We start from the raw sequence: 21,792 nt of genomic DNA, 5'->3' as shown, positions 1-21,792 counted from the left end.
TCAGTGATATCTTTATTCCTAAAACAAAAATTTTAATGATAATTTTTTTTTAAATTCTTGTAACAGATTAAAGCATATTTTGAAAGATTAGGAAAAAATGTGTATTATCAATATACTGCAACTTTTTTTAAATTTTACAACGCTAGGTTAACTTCATGATCCTTACCTTATTCACCACAGAACAAAACAGTAAAGGATCCACAGATTGATAGTCAGATGAACGGCCTAAGACCATTTTAAGAGGCATTCAAAACACCTGAGATGTTTCAAACTTCAGGTACAGGTGATTCAAACGTCTGAACTATCCTTTTCCCCAAAAAAAATATTAAAAGGAAAAATACCACAGGAGTTAGGTTCTTCAATGTTTTCTGGTAGTCCTAGCAGTCAGCCTCACATTTCAAGAGTTAATCTTTTTCTTATCCAATTTTTTGCAAAATCTTCAACATAAGATTCTAATAAATCAAAGGATTTAAATAAACTGAAGCATGAGTCAAGTGTCAGAACTGCAAAAAGAAACTCATCAAGAGTTGTGATTCTCTTCATGGAGGTCTGATAAGGGAAAAGTATTTGCTGCTGAACAAACAGTATTAGCTGAGGTTAATGGGGATTGGGTGGGGGAAGAGCAACAAAGAAATCTCTGTAGTATTTGAAGTAACACACTTCTCTATATCATACATCTGTTTGTTCTATTGATGTCTATTTGGAAACATCTTTTATTTAAAAAAAAATACATAAATGTCACAAGGACTTTACAGGGAAATAGTTTAAGGATAGAATACAACTCCGTCAAAAACAGCAACTATAGGAGACCGACCCCTGACAGCCTAACTTACTAATACAAGTTCTTCAGGTGGTTTAAATTCCACCTTCTTCTGACATCCTCTGGTTGGGAAATGGGCAAGGGTGAAGCAGTTGCCCAAAGAGAAGGCAGCTTCTTTAAGGGTGTGTGACGGGGTGGCTGCCCCTCACTTGCAGAAAAGGGGTTAAAGGCAGCCCTAGGGAGACTGCGCCAGAGGCAGCCAATAAGAAAGGGGCTAACAGGAGCAGCCAATCATGGCCTGACAGGTTCATATAAGAAGGGCTGCAGGGCAGAGCAGAGTTCAGTAACTGACTGGAGCTTGAAGGGAGAAGACCAGGCTCCTAGCAGGAAGAAGGAGTGCCAGCACCGGAGACAGAGCAGTGCAGCTGGGACCAGGAGAGCTAGAGAGTGCTCCTGGCTGACTGTTAGGGTCTGCAGGCTGAGGCCCTGAGGTAAGGGCAGAAGAGGGTGCTGGAGCTGCCTGGAAAGTGGCCCGAGGACAATGGACTGCAGTTGCCACATAGGGAGTGGCTGGACAGGTTTCAGGTCCCCTGAAAGGGGGGAACACAGAGTGTGGCACAGCCAGAAGGAAATGTCACTGAAGAGGATACTGCAGTCCTGGGAGTGGCGCAGGTCTTGGAACACAAGTGACAGTGGCGAGGCACCACCAGAGGCGGGTGCCCTGGCAAGCAGAGCTCATTCCCCTGACAGCCAGCAGGAGGCGTCAGAGTGGTAAGTCGCACCCATCACAGAGTGGTTTAGTTCTCCTGTTCCCGATATCCTCTTGGAAAGGGATGTGTGTGTGATGGTGTGGGGGGGGGGGGGGGGGCGAGGAGTCTCAATAGGATGGAGTGATTATTCATTAATCTCTCCCTTGCAGCACCCAATGTTCTGTTCTCCTCACTCCTCCTCAATCTTTTCTCCTGTCTCCCACATCTTCTTACACAGTTTCCCTCTAACCTCTTAATGCTTCCAACTTACTCACATTTTGAGAACAGAGATCAGCCAAATTCACTGATACCAGCATGGCTCATATCCCATTGAAAAACTGCTGCCATCTTTATTTGAGGCACCCTCATTTCTTTAGGGCTTTAAGGAAAGAGCTGTTTTCTTTACTGAGAGCAACAAAGTTTCAGTCACATTAAAAGTAATGGGAGATGGCAGTCATTTTGAATAAAAGTTTGAGAGAGCGTTGTATGACATCAGGAGATCATGAGAAATTTTAAATGCACAACTAAAATTGAAAGAGTGGACAACTCAGAACACTGCAGAACTGATTCCTTCTTTCTTCCTGCCCATACATTACAACATTTAGATGCTTAAACACTCTTACCTGAGGGAGTATTTTATTTTACTTTTACTATTCTGACAACGTGCTTCCGTCAACGTGCAAAGGCTGAAATTGTGGAAAAGCAACATCACTTGCCACATAACCTCAGCAATGCTGAACCTCAACGCCATCTACAGCCTCAGAAACAATCCTGCCATCATAATCAAAAAGGCTGACAAAGGAGGTGCTGTCGTCATCATGAATAAATTGGAATATGACCCAGAGGCTGCTAGACAGCTCTCTAACACCACATTCTACAGGCCATTATCCTCTGATCCCACTGAGGATTACCTAAAGAAACTACACCATCTGCTAAAAAACCTCCCTGACAAAGCACAGGAACAAATCTGTACAGACACATGCCTAGAACCCCGACCAGGGGTATTCTATTTGCTACCCAAGATCCATAAACCTGGAAATCCTGGACGCCCCATCATCTCAGGCATTGGCACCCTAACATCAGGCTTGTCTGGTTATGTAGACTCTCTCCTCAGACCCTATGCTACCAGCGCTCCCAGCTATCTTCGAGACACCACTGACTTCCTGAGGAAACTACAATCCATCGGTTTCAGAGTAACAGCCGTGTTAGTCTGTATCCGCAAAAAGAAGAACAGGAGTACTTGTGGCACCTTAGAGACTAACAAATTTATTAGAGCATAAGCTTTCCGAAGAAGTGGGCTGTAGTCCACGAAAGCTTATGCTCTAATAAATTTGTTAGTCTCTAAGGTGCCACAAGTACTCCTGTTCTTCTTTTTACAATCCATCGGTGATCTTCCAGAAAACACCATCCTGGCCACTATGGACGTAGAAGCCCTCTACACCAATATTCCACACAAAGATGGACTACAAGCTATCAGGAACAGTATCCCCGATAATGTCACAGCTAACCTGGTGCCTGAACTTTGTGATTTTGTCCTCACCCACAACTATTTCACATTTGGGGACAATATATTCCTTCAAGTCAGCGGCACTGCTATGGGTACCCGCATGGCCCCACAATATGCCAACATTTTTATGGCTGACTTAGAACAACGCTTCCTTAGCTCTCGTCCCCTAACGCCCCTACTCTACTTGCGCTACATTGATGACATCTTCATCATCTGGACCCATGGAAAAGAAGCCCTTGAGGAATTTCACCATGATTTCAATAATTTCCATCCCACCATCAACCTCAGCCTAGATCAATCCACACAGCGGTCCATTTCCTGGACACTACTGTGCTAATAAGCGATGGTCACATAAATACCACCCTATACCGGAAACCTACTGATCGCTACACTTACCTACATGCCTCCAGCTTCCATCCAGGACACACCACACGATCCATTGTCTACAGCCAAGCTCTAAGATATAACCGCATTTGCTCCAATCCCTCGGATAGAGACAAGCACCTACAAGATCTCTATCAAGCATTCTTAAAACTACAATACCCACCTGCTGAAGTGAAAAAACAGATTGACAGAGCCAGACGAGTACCCAGAAGTCACCTCCTACAAGACAGGCCCAACAAAGAAAATAACAGAACACCACTAGCTGTCACCTTCAGCCCCCAACTAAAACCTCTCCAGCGCATCATCAGAGATCTACAACCTATCCTGAAAGATGATCCTTTACTCTCACAGATCTTGGGAAACAGACCTGTCCTCGCTTACAGACAACCCCCCAACCTAAAGCAAATACTCACCAGCAACCACACATCACTGAACAAAACCACTGACCCAGGAACCTATCCTTGTAACAAACCCCGATGCCAACTCTGTCCACATATCTATTGAAGTGACATCATCATAGGACCTAATCACATCAGCCATACCATCAGGGGCTCGTTCACCTGCACATCTACCAATGTGATATATGCCATCATGTGCCAGCAATGCCCCTCTGCCATGTACATTGGCCAAACCGGACAGTCTCTCCGCAAAAGAATTAATGGACACAAATCTGACATCAGGAATCATAATACTCAAAAATCAGTGGGAGAACACTTTAACCTGTCTGGTCATTCAATGACAGACCTGCGGGTGGCTATATTACAACAGAAAAACTTCAAAAACAGACTCCAACGAGAGACTGCTGAGCTGGAATTGATATGCAAACTAGACACAATCAACTCAGGATTGAATAAGGACTGGGAATGGCTGAGCCATTACAAACATTGAATCTATCTCCCCTTGTAAGTATTCTCACACTTCTTATCAAACTGTCTGTACTGGGCTATCTTGATTATCACTTCAAAAGTTTTTTTTTTTTTTTCCTCCTCTTACTTAATTGGCCTCTGAGTTAGTAAGACAACTCCCACCTGTTTATGCTCTCTGTATGTATGTATATATATATCTCCTCAATATTTATTCCACTCTGTATGCATCCGAAGAAGTGGGCTGTAATCCACGAAAGCTTATGCTCTAATAAATTTGTTAGTCTCTAAGGTGCCACAAGTACTCCTGTTCTTTTTACTATTCTGAGTTTGTTCTGGATCCAGGAAAAGCCAGCAGTACTTTCCATACCTGACTGTGTAAGTGTGTAAATCCTTATTTATCAGAAGGAATTCCATATGTACTAGGCAAAAAACTAACTTGTTTTTAAGACTGAGCTTGATAAGATTATGGAGGGAATGGTATGATGAGCTTGCCTAGAATGGCACATGGCCCTTCTGTGATTGCTATTAGCAAATATATGCAAGAGCTGGAGATGGGACATTAGAGGGGGAAGGTTCTGAGTTACTACAGAGAATTCTTTCCCAGGTGTTTAGCTGGTGGGTCTTGCCCACATGCTAAGGGTCTAACTGATGGCCATATTTGGGGATGGGAAGGAATTTTTCCCCACATCAGATTGGCAAAGACCTTGGGAGGGTGAGGGTCACCTTCCTCAGCAACGTGGGACACAGGTCACTTGCTGGCTTGTACTAGAGTAAATGGTAGATTCTCTGTAACTTGAAGTCTTCAAATCAAGATTTGAGGGCTTCCGTAACTCAACCAGAGTTTATGGGCCCACTACAGGAATGGGTGGGAGAGGTTGTGTGCAGGAGGTCAGACTAGATGATCATGATGGTCCCTTCTGACCTTAAAGTTTCTGAGTCTATTCCATTTGATTAAGGATGGTTGTATTGCCCACAAACACAAAACAGTTTATGAACATGTAAATACTGAAAACTATACACAGTGTATACAGCTGTATACATTAGAAAGTTGACATTTATAAGCCGCTAGCACACCATGGTGCAGAATGCATGCACACACCCACGAGTGTAGATCTGTGAAAGGAATACTTGAATATATTCTTACCAGCAAACTGTAAAACTGCTTGATCAAAACAGAGACTACTCTCAGCAAGCGCATGCAGATAGGAAAATATGGTTTTTCCACTGGTGCAGGTGAAGATGATGTGCTGGAACCTTGTCTGAACTTGATATTTGGGGAGAATAGCTTTATCACAAGAGGGCAAACCCTCTCTTTAAGGAGGAAACTAAATTCTTGATGCTGTAAAGAAAAAAAAGTAAATGTTAACAATGAGTTATATAAATTAAAATCATCATCAATTCCAGGATTTAAAAGTAGACACTCTTTAGTAGCTATCAGTACCTATGGCTATAGCCATAACCATTTTTATTTAGTTAATCCAGTAGTTAAGAAAATGGAAATTAAAACACCGGAGATGTTACATGGAAAGATGTCAGTGATTAATTTCTGTCCAACTCTTGCTAATTCTTTGATTAATTGTATAGAAAAAATATACTCTTCATATTTAGAATGCATCTTAGTACTACGAATATACATGTGGCCTAATTCAGAAGTGATATAAATGTTGATGTAAGTTATGTGCTGAGGGAATAGAAGGGAGGCATGCAGCAAGGAAAGCATGATAAAACAGTGTTTCTTTTCACGCTACATTCCTTCTCATTGTGGTTTGTAAGTTAAACTAATCTACCAATACATGACTTATATACCTTGCTCCTAAATTTGGCCAGTCTCTATTAAATGGATTACTGCAAGGTTATGATTGAGTGTTTCCATGCACCAAAGTCATGCAAATTAAAAAATGTTGGTTCCTACAATTTTGTGCAAGAGGGACCAAGTTAGGGTTGCTGTGGGAACAGTGATGCCACAATATATGTTCCATATTTTGAAAGAACAGCTTCAAAAGTATAATAAATGATAATGCTGAAGGACAAAAAATGTCATTGCTTGGCACACACCTTGACACAGGAAACTTAAGAAGATATTTATGGTTTATACAGAATTACACGTTGCATGTACTTACACAAACAATCATAAAAAGAGATACCCCCAAATGAACAAAATTAGAAATGTGTGCTCTACACAGAAAAAAGAAAAAGGGCAACAACTGTACCTTTTAGGAAAGGAATAATAGAATGCCAACAAGCACAAACTAAAAATTGTAGCTACTTTCATATAGTCAAAGTTTACCTTACTAAAACTCTGATGTAAAAGTCTGTTAACTATCACCTCCTTTTGAAATAACTTACTTGTAAAAACACTTGCGGAAAATCATTGAGGACTGACTCAAGAAGTTCAAGACCAAATGTCCGGGTCATTTCTGTCATACCCACCAGCCAGTAAGGAGCATCAGCATTAACCAACTGGCAAAGATCCTGAGAAACAAATATATCACATAAGTTCTCTTCCTTCAGTAATTAACTATTCTTTTCCAACTCAAAGTTAACTTTTCCCCTTAAATATATGAATACATCTGTACACATACTAAATACGGAACAAGAATAATATGACGGTAGGAACAAAAAAATACTGCATATAAATAAGTCTTTTGAAAGCAGGAGTAAACAGAACATCTTAATCAACAGATTAGATAAATCAGCAAGCTTCTGACTGCTGTAACAAATACTATATTGACCATTTTCATTGTATACTTCATAGTGTTATTGTAATTGGTAATGCAATGTACTCTAGTTTTATCTGGCTTTTAGTATTTGGTTAAAACAAATTAAAAAAGCAAGCTCCTGAAATTATTATACTACACTAATGACTCCATGTCAATATGCATAAACCAGTTCCACATATCTTATTTTAAAAGTGTCTCCGAACATTCACCCTATCTTCAGTTTCCCATCATTCTCTGGGAAAGAATACATCATTGTTGATGATAATCATACAAAAGGAGGATTGAAAACTCTGGGCTCTAAATAATAGGCATGATGTCCACATGATTTCTAGCGAGGTGCACTTTTATTATAAAGACAATTTGCATGCTCAAAAAACAGAATCCAAAAGGAAATGTTTAAAAATAAGGAATGTGTTAGTGTAATAGACAAATATGATTATAGACAAATATGATTATAATCTATTAAGAGAATATCAAACTGAATTAAGAAAATACGATACTATATTGGTAAAATCCTTTTGGTCACACAAGTGCTTCGTTACTATAATCTCTTCAACAATTTAGTTATACAATGGAAAATTACCAAATACCTGAATTTTACTAATACACCTCTACCCCGATATAACGCTGTCCTCGGGAGCCAAAAAATCTTACCGCATTATATCGAACTTTCTTTGATCCGCCAGAGTGCGCAGCCCCTCCCACCCCCCGGAGCACTGCTTTACCGTGTTATATCCAAATTCATGTTATATCTGTCATAACTATAAAGGGAAGGGTAACAGCTGTCCTGTGTACAGTACTATAAAATCCCTCCTGGCCAGAGACTCCAAAATCCTTTTCCCTGTAAAGGGTTAAGAAGCTCAGGTAACCTGGCTGGCATCTGACCTAAAGGACCAATAAGGGGACAAGATACTTTCAAATCTTGGGGGAGGGGGGGGGGAAGGCTTTTGTTTGTGTTCTTTGTTTGGGAGTGTGTTCGTTCTCGGGACTGAGAGGGACCAGTCATCAATCCAGGTTCTCCACCTCTTTCTAAACAAGTCTCTCCTATTTCAAACTTGTAAGTAAATAGCCAGGCAAGGCGTGTTAGTTTTCCTTTGTTTTCTCAACTTGTAAATGTACTTTTTACTAGAGTGTTTATCTTTGTTTGCTGTACTTTGAACCTGAGACTAGAGGGGAGTCCTCTAAGCTCTTTAAGTTTGATTACCCTGTAAGGTTAATTTCCATACTGATTTTACAGAGATGATTTTTACCTTTTTTTCTTTAATTAAAAGCTTTCTTTTTAGAACCTGATTGATTTTTCCTTGTTTTAAGATCCAAGGGGTTTGGATCTTGATTCACCAGGAGTTGGTGGGAGGAAGGAGGGGGGATGGTTAATTTCTCCCTGTTGTAGATCCCAGGGGGGTTGGAACTGTATTCACCAGGAGTTGGTGGGAGGAAGGAGGGGAATGGTTAATTTCTCCCTGTTGTAGATCCCAGGGGGGTTGGAACTGTATTCACCAGGAGTTGGTGGGAGGAAGGAGGGGAATGGTTAATTTCTCCTTGTTTTAAAATCCAAGGGGTTTGGATCTGTATTCATCAGGGAATTGGTGAAGGTTTTTCAAGGCTTCCCAGGGAGGGAAAAATTGAAATGGTGGCAGCGGAACCAGAGCTAAGCTGGTAGTTAAGCTTAGAAGTTTTCATGCAGGCCCCTACATTTGTACCCTAAAGTTCAAAGTGGGGATCCAGCCTTGACGATATCGGATCGCGTTATATTGGGGTAGAGGTGTACAATATTCCTTGATATCTGTTGGTAAACACATGACCCACATCTCTACTATAAAAAAATTAAAACTTCTTCAGTTATGAAACTTCATCTGCTTTTCAGAAATAAAAGTTCAGAACTGCAGAGTTATTAAGCACAAATCCTAAAAAACATCTACCAATACCTGAAAAAGCATATATGCATCTTTAGCACATGGTTTCAGAGTACTGACAGATCTTCTGTTACTGTTTCCTGGAACTGGTACTGGTTGTTCAATAACATCTGTATAAAAAAAAAAGTTTGAACAAAAGATGTTTACAATCAAGTATCTACGCCTATAAGACAAAGAGTGGCACAAACAGGTAATTGTTCCACTAATAAGTTTCAAAAATAAAGGTCAGATTTTTACTCCTTTTTATTAATGAGTATTCCTTTAAAATACCGTATATACTCAATCATAAGCCGGTTCGTTTATGAGCTGACACCCCCCCCCCCCCCCAAAGATGGATAAGTAAAAATGGAAAATTTTTATGACCGATTCATAAGCCGACCATTCATAAGCCGACCCATTCAGGGGTCAGCAAACTTTGGCTCCCGGGCCATGAGGATAAGCTGCTGGCAGGCAGAGATAGTTTGTTTACCTCAAGCATTCGCAGGCACGGAGGTAAACCTAAGTAAACAAAAAGTGGCCTGGCACACCAGCTGCTTACCCTGACGGGCTGGGACAGCAACTGGTGGGGACATTTTCTTTTGGAGTAACAAGAGTAACAGGAACACTAGAGTAATTTTTTTGTATTACAGCAGCGCTAAGAGACCCATGGTGAGACTCTGTGCTGTGAAACACCGAACTCACAGCCCGAAGAAGAAAGACATGGTAACTTCAAGCCACCTTTGTGCTCACCCAATACTGGGCCACTACACAGCCTTCCAACATAATACAATTTTAGGGTTTTACTTAAGTTACAGCAGCCCGTCCCTAGCTGCCTATGAGTCACAGAACTACTCAATCTCCACAGTTCTACATGCTGTGTCCTTGTCACAACATGACCATCCTACCCTGGCCCCCACCCAAGGACTGCCTTGCAAACCCTAGCCTTAAGGCTGTTGTCTGTAGTCCCTGCATTGGGGAAATTCTGCCCTGGCTTTTAGAGCTTTACACCACTCTGGCCTGTTTATGCAATATAACGGAACTGGAGAGGGGATGAGGATCTCATCATGAATCAGGATCAAGGATCCATTATATTAGATTCTGTACAAACACAGGGGTAAAAGTGCATCCCACCCAACAAAACTGAATGAGCTATGCCTACGATTTTTGCAGCATTTAGAAACTTTCTGTTCTTCAATATATTTATATATTTCAGAATCTAAACAAGGTAACTATTCCTGTGTTTTTAAATACAGCGCTAGAAAACAGGTTAAAAAACATACAAAAACCAAAAGAAAAACATCTACCTTTGTATCGTTCGTCTTCAAAAACCACTCTCTCAAAAACAACAGTAACTACTTGTCGCACTGTAGCTGCAGCAGTGTTATTTGTGATATTATCTTTCGTGAAGTGAAGTCGAAAGCAAAGAACAATTGCCTGCCATAAACAATTTCCAGTTAATACAAAGTATATATTTTTTAGCTAAAACTAATAGTTAACCATATTTTTTCTTCAAATTTATCAAGATACCTAAAGATGACATTTTTATTTATTCTTCTGTGTATCTGAAAAGCTGAACTAAAGTTTGATACAAAAAAGATTTTTGAATCGTGCTGTGAAAAAATGTATTTTCATTGTTCCCATGATCTCATGGAAATTAGACACAGTAATATCTAAATTCTGATTTAGAGATGTGCCAATGAAAACTAATAATTTTACAGGCAATTCAAATACGATAAGTGACCAAGTGACCATGTAAAATATAATTTAACATTTATTCCATTAAAATAACTATGTTAAGAGGACATTAAGGTTATATGGTTAGTCACACAAAGGAAATGCCAAAGCTAAAGAGGTATACACAACCTTAACTCTGCCCCTCTTGAATTAGGACATGGTCTAATTACATGATCACATATTCCTCTAAGGCAAGTAATTAAAATACGAACTATAGGGAGAAGTGATGTTATAACCACACTATACGGTCAGAAGTTGGTTCCTCTTCAAGGTGGTAACACCTCACACAGTAATTATCATAGTAATTCACAAGATGTTTCTCACAGAAATACACTGAGTTGCATTAATAGTACACATTTTAATAATTTATTTTTACTGTGTATTTTATATAAAAGTTCTCATTTGTATGACATAAGTTGTTTTCTCCTGAAATAATTCATTTTATAATTAAATTTACTATTCTATGTTTTTACATAGAATAGTATTTACTATTCTATGTTTTATGCATCCGAAGAAGTGGGCTGTAGTCCATGAAAGTTTATGCTCTAATAAATTTGTTAGTCTCTAAGGTGCCACAAGTACTCCTGTTGTTCTTTTTATGTTTTTACACTTATGTTGCACTTCAACCATAGTAACATTGCAATGTGTTGTGAGTTGCACAAATATTTAAAAACCTTGTTCGGCTTTCTCTTTCTGTAATTGACTTACAGAGTCTGTTTACATGGCACACACAGATTAGTACACAGTACCAGAAGATACCACACACACAAGTTTCCAGAAAATACTACCTGATACTAAATATATATTTTTAAAATTATAGATACCACTGATGCTAATGCCTATAGTTAAGGCTGCCTAGAGACTTGTTAAGAATTTGACAGCTATATTCTGTCTGTATTGAGCATGCTCCAGCCGAAGGCTGAGCAAGCTCTTCCCTGCAATTGCTCTTCTTAACTACCAGGGATTGCTGCAATGCCATATAATGAAACAAAGGAGGGAGACTCTCTTGCCTCTGCTCGCATGCTTCAGCTGCTGGCACCAAAAAGGAGGAGGAAGCCACTTGTCTGGAATGAAAAGAGGTGAGGAGGTGGGGGGATGCAGAGAGAAAACGCTGAGAGAAGAGAGAAATGCAGAAAGAGAAGAAACAGGATGTAGGCAGGATGAAGTGTGAGGGATCAAGACAGATAGACTGCAGGGTGGGGAGGGGTGGATGGGGTAGAGAAAGGCTACTGGAATACATTTTAGTGGCAGAGGGGACAGATGGGTTAGACAGAGAAAGAAACTTCTATAACTACTACACCATGCTCCCTCCCAGAACCTGGAATAGAACCCAGGGTTCCTGAGTCTCAACATTCCTCTGCTACCTAGAAAACAGCATGAAATCCAATGGCAAAGTGCCTTCCCTACCCCAACCATCCACCCCATTTAGTGTCTCATCCACAAAAGACAGCCAGCTACTGCTATCAGTTACTCCACTCCATTAGCTCTAGTGGTACATGTCTGTGCATCTAAAGATTCCAATTCTGCCAGTGAACCACGTGGATGGTCAGTATGTCTCCACATGATAGAAGTTCTGTTTTTTCAGCGTGTGCACCCGCGTGCATGCACGCTTTTTTTTGTTTGTTTGTTTGTTTTTGTTTGTTTGTTGATTTTTAAGACTAGGAAATTACACAATAAAACTTAAGCTTGTAAAGTAAAGCACTAGAAAGTTAAGAAATGCCAGAATAAATGTTACCCACACAACCTTAATTCGGCTCTCTTGTGCATATGCATTGTTGTGATAGTATATAGTTATTTAATAAGAAACTATTTTTTTCCACTGACCCTGCCTCACTCAGTGCACAGGATGGAGGATGTTCAATATTCAACACATGACATGGTATATTTACTGCATGTCTTCCAAATTCTACATTGAGTACAGAATTCCTAATTTCCTCACAGACTTTTCTGTGGTGCCCACCACAGTAATATCTCACTGCTTCACAAACTTTAATGAACTTCTCTTCACAACACCCCTCAGAGGTAGGGAAATAATATTATCCCTATTTTATAGATGAGAAATAGGCAAAGAGAGATTAAAGCCAAAAATGTCAAGAATGTCCACTAATTTTCAGTGGCAGAGACCAGGACAGAAATCAGTTTTCCAGGATGGCATTCAACTGCCCATACTTCAACACCATTCTTCCAAACTCAGCAACAAATGAGGCACAGGTTATACAGAAACAGCTTCATGTACTGCACAACATTCATTTTCTGAGCACCATCCATCCTGTACACTGCATGAGGTTGGGGTCCTGTGGAAAGCATAGTATGTAATTATATACAGTAACACCTCACTTGACATTGTTCCAGTTAACGTTATTACGTTGCTGATCAATTAGAGAACATGCTTGTTTAAAGTTGTGCAATGATCCCTTATACATTGTTTGGCAGCCACCTACTTTGTTCACTGCTTGCAGAAAGAGCAGCCCGTTGCAGCTGGCTGGTGGGGGCTTGGAACCAGGGTGGACTGGCAGCCCCCTCATCAACTCCCCTAAGTTCCCCGTGCAGCAGCCACCCAGCAGGCTATCAATTGCCGGGCAGTTCAGCTGTCCCTCCCCACACTGCCATGTGCTGCTCCTTCCCTCTGCCTTGGAGCTGCTCCTGGGGGCCGCCTGCTTGCTGTGCTGGGGAGGTGGGTGAGAAGAGGGGTGCTAATGTCAGGGTGTACCTCTCCCCACCGCTCCTATACCTCATCTCCACAGAGCAGAGCGGGACAGGACAGGGCTCAGGACTGAGGGAGCTTGCTGGCAGCAGCTGCTGTCTCAACTTGCTGATCTTAAAAAGGCAGTGTATTTAGAGTGGGGTCAGTGTACTTAAAGGGGCAATGTGCATCTCTCGCACATGGTGTGTCTGTCTGTCTGTCTCTCTCTGCCATGCTGTCTCCCCTCCCTCCATTCGTGCTGCCTTGTAAAGTGTGAGGCTACATTAACAACAATGTGTTAATCCTTGAGGGCTCAGCTGAGTGCTAGTTCATTATTTAGCAGTGAAGCATTCCCTGGGAAATATCCCACCCTCTTCTACCCTCTGACTCCACCACCTCAACCAAGCTTCACAATCATCATTGCTGTGTTCAGTAAATTGTTTAAAATTTATACTGTGTGTGTATATATAAAAATAAATACCAATACAGTCTTTTGTCTGGCGAAATTTTTTTCCCTGGAACCTAACCCCAACCCCCCCTTTACATTAATTCTTATGGGGAAATTCGATTCGTTTAACATTTTGTTTAAAGCAGCATTTTTCAGGAACATAACTACAACGTTAAGCGAGGAGTTACTGTAATTAAATACTATCATAACGCACAAGGGGGATAAATTAAAGTTGCATGGGCAACCTTAATACTTGCACTTCCTAACTTTTGAGCACTTGACTTTGTGTCCTTAGTGTTCTTTTAACATAGCTTTTCTGTGTGTGTAATTTTAGAAAATACCATGTGCTTATGCAACGTAAGATTGCACTGTAATACACAGATTCAAGGAACAGAGTTAAGGTTATGCATTCAACCTTAACTTTTGAATATTTAACTTTGCTATTTTAATGTAATGTTCACAGATTTTTGCGAGGAATTACCTAGGGTGTTTTTTGCTTTGAAGAAAACAAAGATTTGACCATATAGTTTAACTAATAGAAATTGGAATACACAAATATCAGAAAGTTATCCCAACTATACATGTGCAAGATACCAGTAATTAGAAAAAAGGTAATACTTGTACAAATCAAAGAAAAAAAATACTGTAAATACACCAAAACAGCTAGCAGTCTCTGACCCTTCACTAGTCACGTCAATGTAAGTCTCATTCAACTTTGAGACTAAAAATACATCAAATATTTCAGTGCTAACCACACTCAACAAAACCCCATTCACCCTTCTAAGCCTGCATGAGTGATGCTCTTCAGTATTTATTCAAAAGTATGCACTTAAGAGGACTAAGGAGTCAAAAATATCTACTGTGCATAGTTGCAACATGATTTTCAAACACTCTTAACTAGGTCACACAACAATTATTTTTCTTCAGAAAAAGCCCATGCCCTTACTCTGTGGGGACTACTGCACACCAAATTGCAATTTTCAGATTTCTGCCACTGGCCTTCTCAGGCTTTATTTTAAATCAAAAATACGATGACGTTTGAAACTTTGAAAGTCAGTCAGAGAAAGAAGCAAGAACGGAACACTGGCTCTCTGGCTCCCAGCCCCTGGGGCATCTCCCTAGGCCTGGGGAACATTTTGGAAGCAATCAGCAGGTGGAAGATCTTCTACCAGATCCTAAGCCTTCCACAATGCCAGATATCAATTTGAAACATGAATCCTATCTATTTGGGAACTCTGAGAATCACAGGAAGGGACCTCAGGAGGCCATCTAGTCCAACCCCCCTGCTCAAAGCAAGACCAATCCCCAGACAGATTTTTACCCCAGTTCCCTAAATGGCCCCCTCAAGGACTGAACTCAACTCTGGGTTTGGCAGGCCAATACTCAAACTACTGAGCTATCCCTCCCCACAATTAACTTAGCTACATGAATACATATGCACCACTGATACATCCTTGTGTGCACACTTACTTGAACTTCATGAAGAAAGATTCACATGCTTGGGATATGATTTTTCAAAGGCTCATAATTTGAGCAAATCAAAACCATTTTTCCCTGGAACAGGCAATACTTAACTCCTCAATGAGGACTATTTCAATGCTAAATTGCAACTTTCAAAACTTAATCAATTCAGTCAACTCTTTTTTGTTAAAAATATAATGGTTAAATATTTTCCATTTGTTCTTATATTTGCATCCATCATAATATGAGTGCCTACCTCTTACCCACATATGCTTTCCTTTCACTTAAGGATGGCTGAACCATTTCTGTTCATAGATATAAAAATATCACCTTCCAGTAGAGACCAAGCACGAAAAATGTCAACCGGGAATGTTAGTCCGATAAATCTGAGAGGCTGAAAACAGTGGGTTATAACAGAAAATACTGTGTAGTAACTACTGCATACAGAGATGACTAGGGCCTGCAGATAGTAAGGGGACACAATTTAAACGTTTGCCCCCCAACAGCTTAAGTGACAACCCCCTACGACCTCCCTCCACCCTCAGCAGCCCCTCCCTCCAGCTTCCAGCTGTTTGCTGCTGCCTCTCCCAGTGGCCACAGCTCCCAGCTTGCCGGCTCCTGCAGTTGACGTGGGGGAAGCCCAGCCACACCATGTGATGAGTGGGGCCAGCAAATACTGGCAAAAATCTGAGGGGAAACACGTGAACCAACATGTCCCCCCCACCCCCCGCCACACACACACACACACGTTGCCTCTCACTGCATATAACTTTTCTTGTTTAAAAAATTCACACAGCAGTTTAAATTTCAGTTGGTGGAAAATACAGAATGTCCAACTATTGTGTTCCTGATGCAGCATTTAACAATCTCTCCTCTTAAGGGATTTCCATTTTCCCTACCAATGATGCTGCTTCTGCTCAAAACACTTATCTCTGACAAACGGATAATAATATAGGGTAGGGTTACCATACGTCCGGATTTTCCCAGACATGTCCAGCCGTCCGGGAGGAATTTCCAAGAAGCCGAACATGTCCGGGAAAATAGGGAGGCATGGTAAGGGGACCGCCTCCTCCCCGGGGTTCAACTTTCCCGGCTCCCCCCGCTCTCCCCAGCGCAGCAGCAGCTGGAGCCCGGGAGGAGGCAGTTGCGAGCTGGGATGCCGCCGGCTGGCGCCGCTCGGCCAGGGCCGGAACTGGGGCCGGGCCAGAGCCGCTCGGCCGGAACCGGGGCCCGAGCTAAGCCGGAGCCGCTGGCACCGGGGCTGGGGCTGCTCAGCTGCCGGCTGGCGCCGCTTGGCTGCTGGACAGCAGCTGGAACCGGGGCCCAAGCCAAGCTGGAGCGACTGGGGCTGAAGGTGCTCGGCTAGCGCCCCAGGGCCCAAGCCGGGCCGGAGCCGCCGGGGCCAGAGCCTCTTGACCGGCCGCTGGAGGGAGCCGCTCGGCCGGGGGGGCCGGACTGGGCCTCTTCTCCTCGTGCCCCGCCCCAGCCCTAGCCCCAGCTTACCTGCTGCCTGCCTGTTTCAGGCTTCCCACAAACATTTGATTCGCGGGCAGCAGGGGAGGGGGAGGAGCAGGAGGCGGAGCATTCAGGGGAGGGGGTAGGGACTCTGGGGAAGGGGCGGAGTTGGGGCAGGGCCTGGGCCCCTTGGAGAGTCCTCTTTTTCAGGGGCTCTAATATGGTAACCCTAATATAGGATAAAGCCCATTTTGTAAAAACAGGAGAACTTCGGAGATTGAATCTTAGCTTCCACAAGGAAAGACAAGGATGCGAGAGTTAGAAATCAGAAAAGGAACTCCTAAGACCTGGTATCTTTTGTCTCTCTTACTTCTTCAACAGAGAATGAAAAAACTACAAACGCAATAGCAGAGAAAGGAATAACTAAGTAACATTAGACATACTGATGTTAAGTGAGGCAAGAGTGACATGCTCCACAAAGAGTTATTAGTAAATTCCCCCCAAAGGCTGGCTCAGACTAGGAGAATGATTCAATATAAAGTATTCGTGCAGGGATTACTATGCTGTTGCATTCAATGTCAACCAAAAAAATAACATCCATATATTTAGTGAAGATGCTAAGAGCACAGTTTAGCTCCAACAGTAGTGACTCTCTCGTAGTACGACTGCTTCTGAACTACACTGTATGTGACTGTTTTAGGGGAATATGGATTCGTGCCAGATTTCCATTGTTCTTGCTGAAAACATGACATTTTGTAGTGTTAATAAAAATAAAAAAAAAAAGCAAGAGGTCCATCTATTTAAAGTAGAGATTATTTGTGAAACTCCAGAATTTGCTTAAAGCCAACCAGATTTGCTGTTCTTTAGGATACAGATTAGGGTGTGAAGTACCAAGAATAAAACTCTACCTGAAAGGTTTCTGTTCAAATAACTCTATTGTCACTTTCAACAATGGCTTCTTTACCTCTCAACATAGATTATCATTTTTTTAAATGTATGTCTGGAAAAAATGAAATTGTGAAAGAGTGCTGAAGAGGTCTTTGGAGTAACTTTGGTGAAGTTATTACCTAAAGAACGGAAAATAATATATTTCATTTTCTCTATATATAAAAAATATTTATAAACTATTTGAATGACCTTGATCAGCCTTGCTCTGTGCCAATATCTGTCACTTGGATTGCAGAAATGAAAGCATGAGAGAGTTTTATATTTTAATAACCTCCTAAAACTGACCAAACACTTGATGATCTATGTTATCTGGGACAGGCTAACTAAACCTTTCTGCATGTAAGTATTTGGAAGCCTTTAAATAATCATCTAGGAAATTAACTTGCTAGAGGCAGCCAGAGTATAGTTTCTACTATATTTTCAAGCTACAATTTGTGAGCCGTCTGATATCAATATCTTGGAGTTTACACACCTTTTCCCACAGGAAACCAATTGTTCCAATATAAAATTCTTATATGAATTGTTTAATCTTTTACAAGATGGAAAGACTACGTTGCTATAGATTTTCATATTACTAACAATTACTAACTAGAAAGAAGGTTAAATATATTAACTCTAAAGTTAAAAAGCACTGATTGAGATATATCACCTTTTGAATTGCTTATAAGGAAAATCTTAAACAAGGGATTGTCAAAAAAATCAATAATAGCATAGACTTAAAACAGAAAACACTACTTCAAATTTTATTAAAATAAATTGAAAGTAGCTTCAAATCTTACATTTTCCCAAGTCACCATGTCAATATTGAAACTGCTCCTAAGACTGGCCATCTAGGCAGCCAGGTAAAGATGGCAGTTTCTTTAGTGATTTTGCCCTTCCCCGGCTTGTGGGGAGGGGGAAGGGGGAAAAGGAGGGGGGCCAGAATATCAAACCAACACATCCTAAAATTACATCCCAGGGTTTGTTGTTAACGTTAACAATTTGAATAGCCAAGTCCAAGAAAGTACCTACTACCTAGCCCCCCAGATGCTGAATTACTCTCTGCTCTGTTCTTTATACCATTTATCCAATTTCCAGTTGCCTTAATGGGCTACCCTGCCACAGCTGCTGCGGTCACTAGAAGCCCCTGATAACACTTATTTGTTCCCTCCTGTGTACATTTGGACTGTAATCATCCAAACATAAAACAAACACTAAGGGAAAAGAAAGAACCTCCCAAAAAAAATTACCCTGTAAGGGGAATTTTGGTACACAGAATTCCTCAACCAAATTTTGCCAAGACATGGGTCAACAGACCTATTCTTGAAAAAAGTACCATGTAATTAAGATAAAAGTGGATCAAGACCCTCGTTTTTATGTCTCAGTTGAAAGGTGGCATCAACACAATGCATCTTTAAATTATATTGTAATGTTATTTCAGTTCTAACTCAAAAGTGTGCCACCAACACAAGGGCTATTTAGGAAATAGGTTTTTGGGGGGACGCCTCCTTTAAAATACTAGTCGGAATAAACCCTCGGCGTATTGGCTAGGATTTCAGAGCTCAAGGTGTTGTGGGGTCCAGATTTCTTTGCCATAAAACATGCACACGTGCACAAGATTAATGGATTTAAAGCACTAGGTTATTACTCAACGGAATAGTCCTTTTAAAAAAAAAATCACTTCTGTAATCTTATAGAGAGGAATTTCTTATTATGGAGGAACAGTAAAAACAGATGAAAAAGGGTTGAAGCTAAAATAAAACCAGTTATTAAAGTCCAGAGGAAGATGGAAAGACTAAAACAGCAGAACCGAGATTTTTTGTTTCCCTTCCATCCATTGCATTGTACTGATTGGCAAACAAAAAAACACCATACCCTTTCATTTTGTAGGTAAACATTTCTGGATGAAGTCACCTGTCATGATAAATGTGCTAAACAGCATTTTGTTAGGAAAAAATATTCTAATAGTAGAACTTAGACTCTAAGAAACAAAATTCTTATTCTAAATACCAATATTTAAAAAAATGTTTTTTTGTGTGTGCTTGCACATGTGGCAAGAAGCCAGAATTTGATCTGCTAGTAATTTTACATAGCCTACCTTTCCTCCAAGTCTAGAGTGGTATTTAAAAAGTAACCATTGCCTTCGGCATCAACAATATTTGTCAATACTAGCTTTGTATAAATTAGTTTTGCAGGAGGAGACTTAAGCCTTTCCAGTGATTGCTACATAAGCTACCTTTGCTGTCTTACAGATATTTGTCACTGCAAGGTTAGCCCTTACTAAAAGGCTGTAAACCAATGAAATAATAATGCCAAAAGGAATTTCACTCTCACATACTAACTTTTTGTTGCTGGAGTTGACATCCAGACCCAACATGCAAAACATATTCACACTAAAGTGGCAATTCCTGGCTCTTGCAGTCACCAGCTTGTTCCCACTGCTTTGGGGCTTTGCATGTAGCTATCTAAAGTGTGGATGTGCCATGGATTTAAAAGTATTTTTCTGTGACACCAGGAATTAGGTTCTCTCAACTGTCTGAAAGTCACTAAAAGTGAACTGGCAAAATTGTTCAAACATTTTAAATAAAAAATAGGAAACTACAATCATTTCATTTTAAATATTTAGTTGATACATATTTCACTTATATATTTGTATTCAATATCCGTGGCCTTGCACTGTCAGCATATACAATCGACTAAAATCTCTCAAATTAAGCCATGGAATCTTGCTGCTTTGCTGTACTAGGTCATGTTTTAGTATGCACAGTATTAATTAGCAATACATATTACTTCACATATTTATAGGTGATCTGAAAATATGTTTAGAGAGTTACAGCTTTTAGGATCTGCATTAAATTGTTCAAATGACTAGAGTAATGGAGAAACAAGATGGGTGAGGAAATATCTTTTACTAGATCAACTTCTGTTGCTTGGAGAAGCTTTCAAGCCAGAGAGATGAGGAAGAGCTCTTAAAACAAACTTCACTAAACAAGGACACTCCACCAGAGAAGTAGATCATATCATGGAACAAGTCACTCAAATAACCCAAGAGAACCTTTTTCAATGTGGGAAAAAACCCTCCATCCACACACACCTAGCTGTCTCCTACCCCACCAGAACCCATACGGGTTAACATTAAACAATTGCGACTACATCCTGAAAGAAATCTTTCCTGAAAAGACGGTTACTCACCGTTGTAACTGTTGTTCTTCGAGATGTGTTGCTCATATCCATTCCATTAGGTGTGTGCGCGCCGCGTGCACGATCGTCGGAAGATTTTCTACCCTAGCAACACCGGCGGGTCGGCTGTGGAGCCCCCTAGAGTGGCGCCTTCATGGCGCTGAATATATACCCCAGCCGACCCGGCGCCCCCTCAGTTCCTTCTTGCCGGCTACTCCGACAGTGGGGACGGGGGGCGGGTTTGGAATGGATATGAGCAACACATCTCGAAGAACAACAGTTACAACGGTGAGTAACCGTCTTTTCTTCTTCGAGTGCTTGCTCATATCCATTCCATTAGGTGACTCCCAAGCCCAACTTAGGTGGTGGGGTCGGAGTGAGACATTGCTGTGTGCAAAACCGCTGATCCGAAAGCAGCATCGTCCCTGGACTGTTGCACTAGTGCATAGTGGGCTGTAAACGTGTGGACTGATGACCAAACTGCCGCTCTACAAATGTCCTGGATCGGAACTTGCGCCAGGAAAGCAGTCGAGGAGGCTTGGGCCCTCGTGGAGTGGGCGGTGAGGTGCGGTGCTGAGACACCTGCCAGGTCATAGCAAGTCCGGATGCAAGACGTAATCCAGGAGGATAAGCGTTGCGAGGAGACCGGTGAGCCTTTCATTCGGTCAGCCACTGCAACGAAGAGTTGCGTCGTCTTTCTAAAGTGCTTTGTGCGGTCAACATAGAAGGCCAGGGCCCTTCGTACGTCCAGGGAATGCAAACGTTGATCCTGGCGAGTGGCATGTGGTTTGGGATAAAAGACCGGGAGAAATATGTCCTGGTTGATATGAAATGTAGAAACCACCTTAGGGAGATCTATTGGAGGTGGGCCCGTGCACGATGTGCCCGCCACTGCCTCGTCCGGCGAAGAAGAGGAAGATGCCTCCGGTGGAACAGGATCCAAGGGCTGGTCCTGGTCTCCCTGTTCCTGGGCCGGAGCATCACCTGCGCCTGGGTCCAGGGCGTCAGGCGGTGCGGACACGGAAG

The 21,792-nt window shown here is 41.5% G+C and overlaps 1 protein-coding gene across 5 annotated transcripts in view; it reads right to left on the bottom strand.

The window, feature by feature from the left end:
• Positions 1-21,792, bottom strand: part of MON2 (MON2 homolog, regulator of endosome-to-Golgi trafficking) — a 190,954-nt gene that overhangs the window by 126,044 nt on the left and 43,118 nt on the right. For all 5 annotated transcript variants that reach the window (XM_034770422.1, XM_034770386.1, XM_034770405.1 and 2 more), the window contains exons 5-8: positions 10,183-10,312; positions 8,912-9,009; positions 6,613-6,738; positions 5,411-5,605 (exon numbers count right to left, since the gene is read on the bottom strand). In XM_034770422.1, coding sequence (XP_034626313.1) covers positions 5,411-5,605; positions 6,613-6,738; positions 8,912-9,009; positions 10,183-10,312 — 549 coding nt within the window. The remainder of the gene's footprint in view (positions 1-5,410; positions 5,606-6,612; positions 6,739-8,911; positions 9,010-10,182; positions 10,313-21,792) is intronic.

This window comes from Trachemys scripta, chromosome 1 (genome assembly GCF_013100865.1).
Source record: "Trachemys scripta elegans isolate TJP31775 chromosome 1, CAS_Tse_1.0, whole genome shotgun sequence".
Classification (NCBI taxonomy): domain Eukaryota; kingdom Metazoa; phylum Chordata; order Testudines; family Emydidae; genus Trachemys; species Trachemys scripta.
This window is presented reverse-complemented; position numbering and strand designations above follow the sequence as displayed.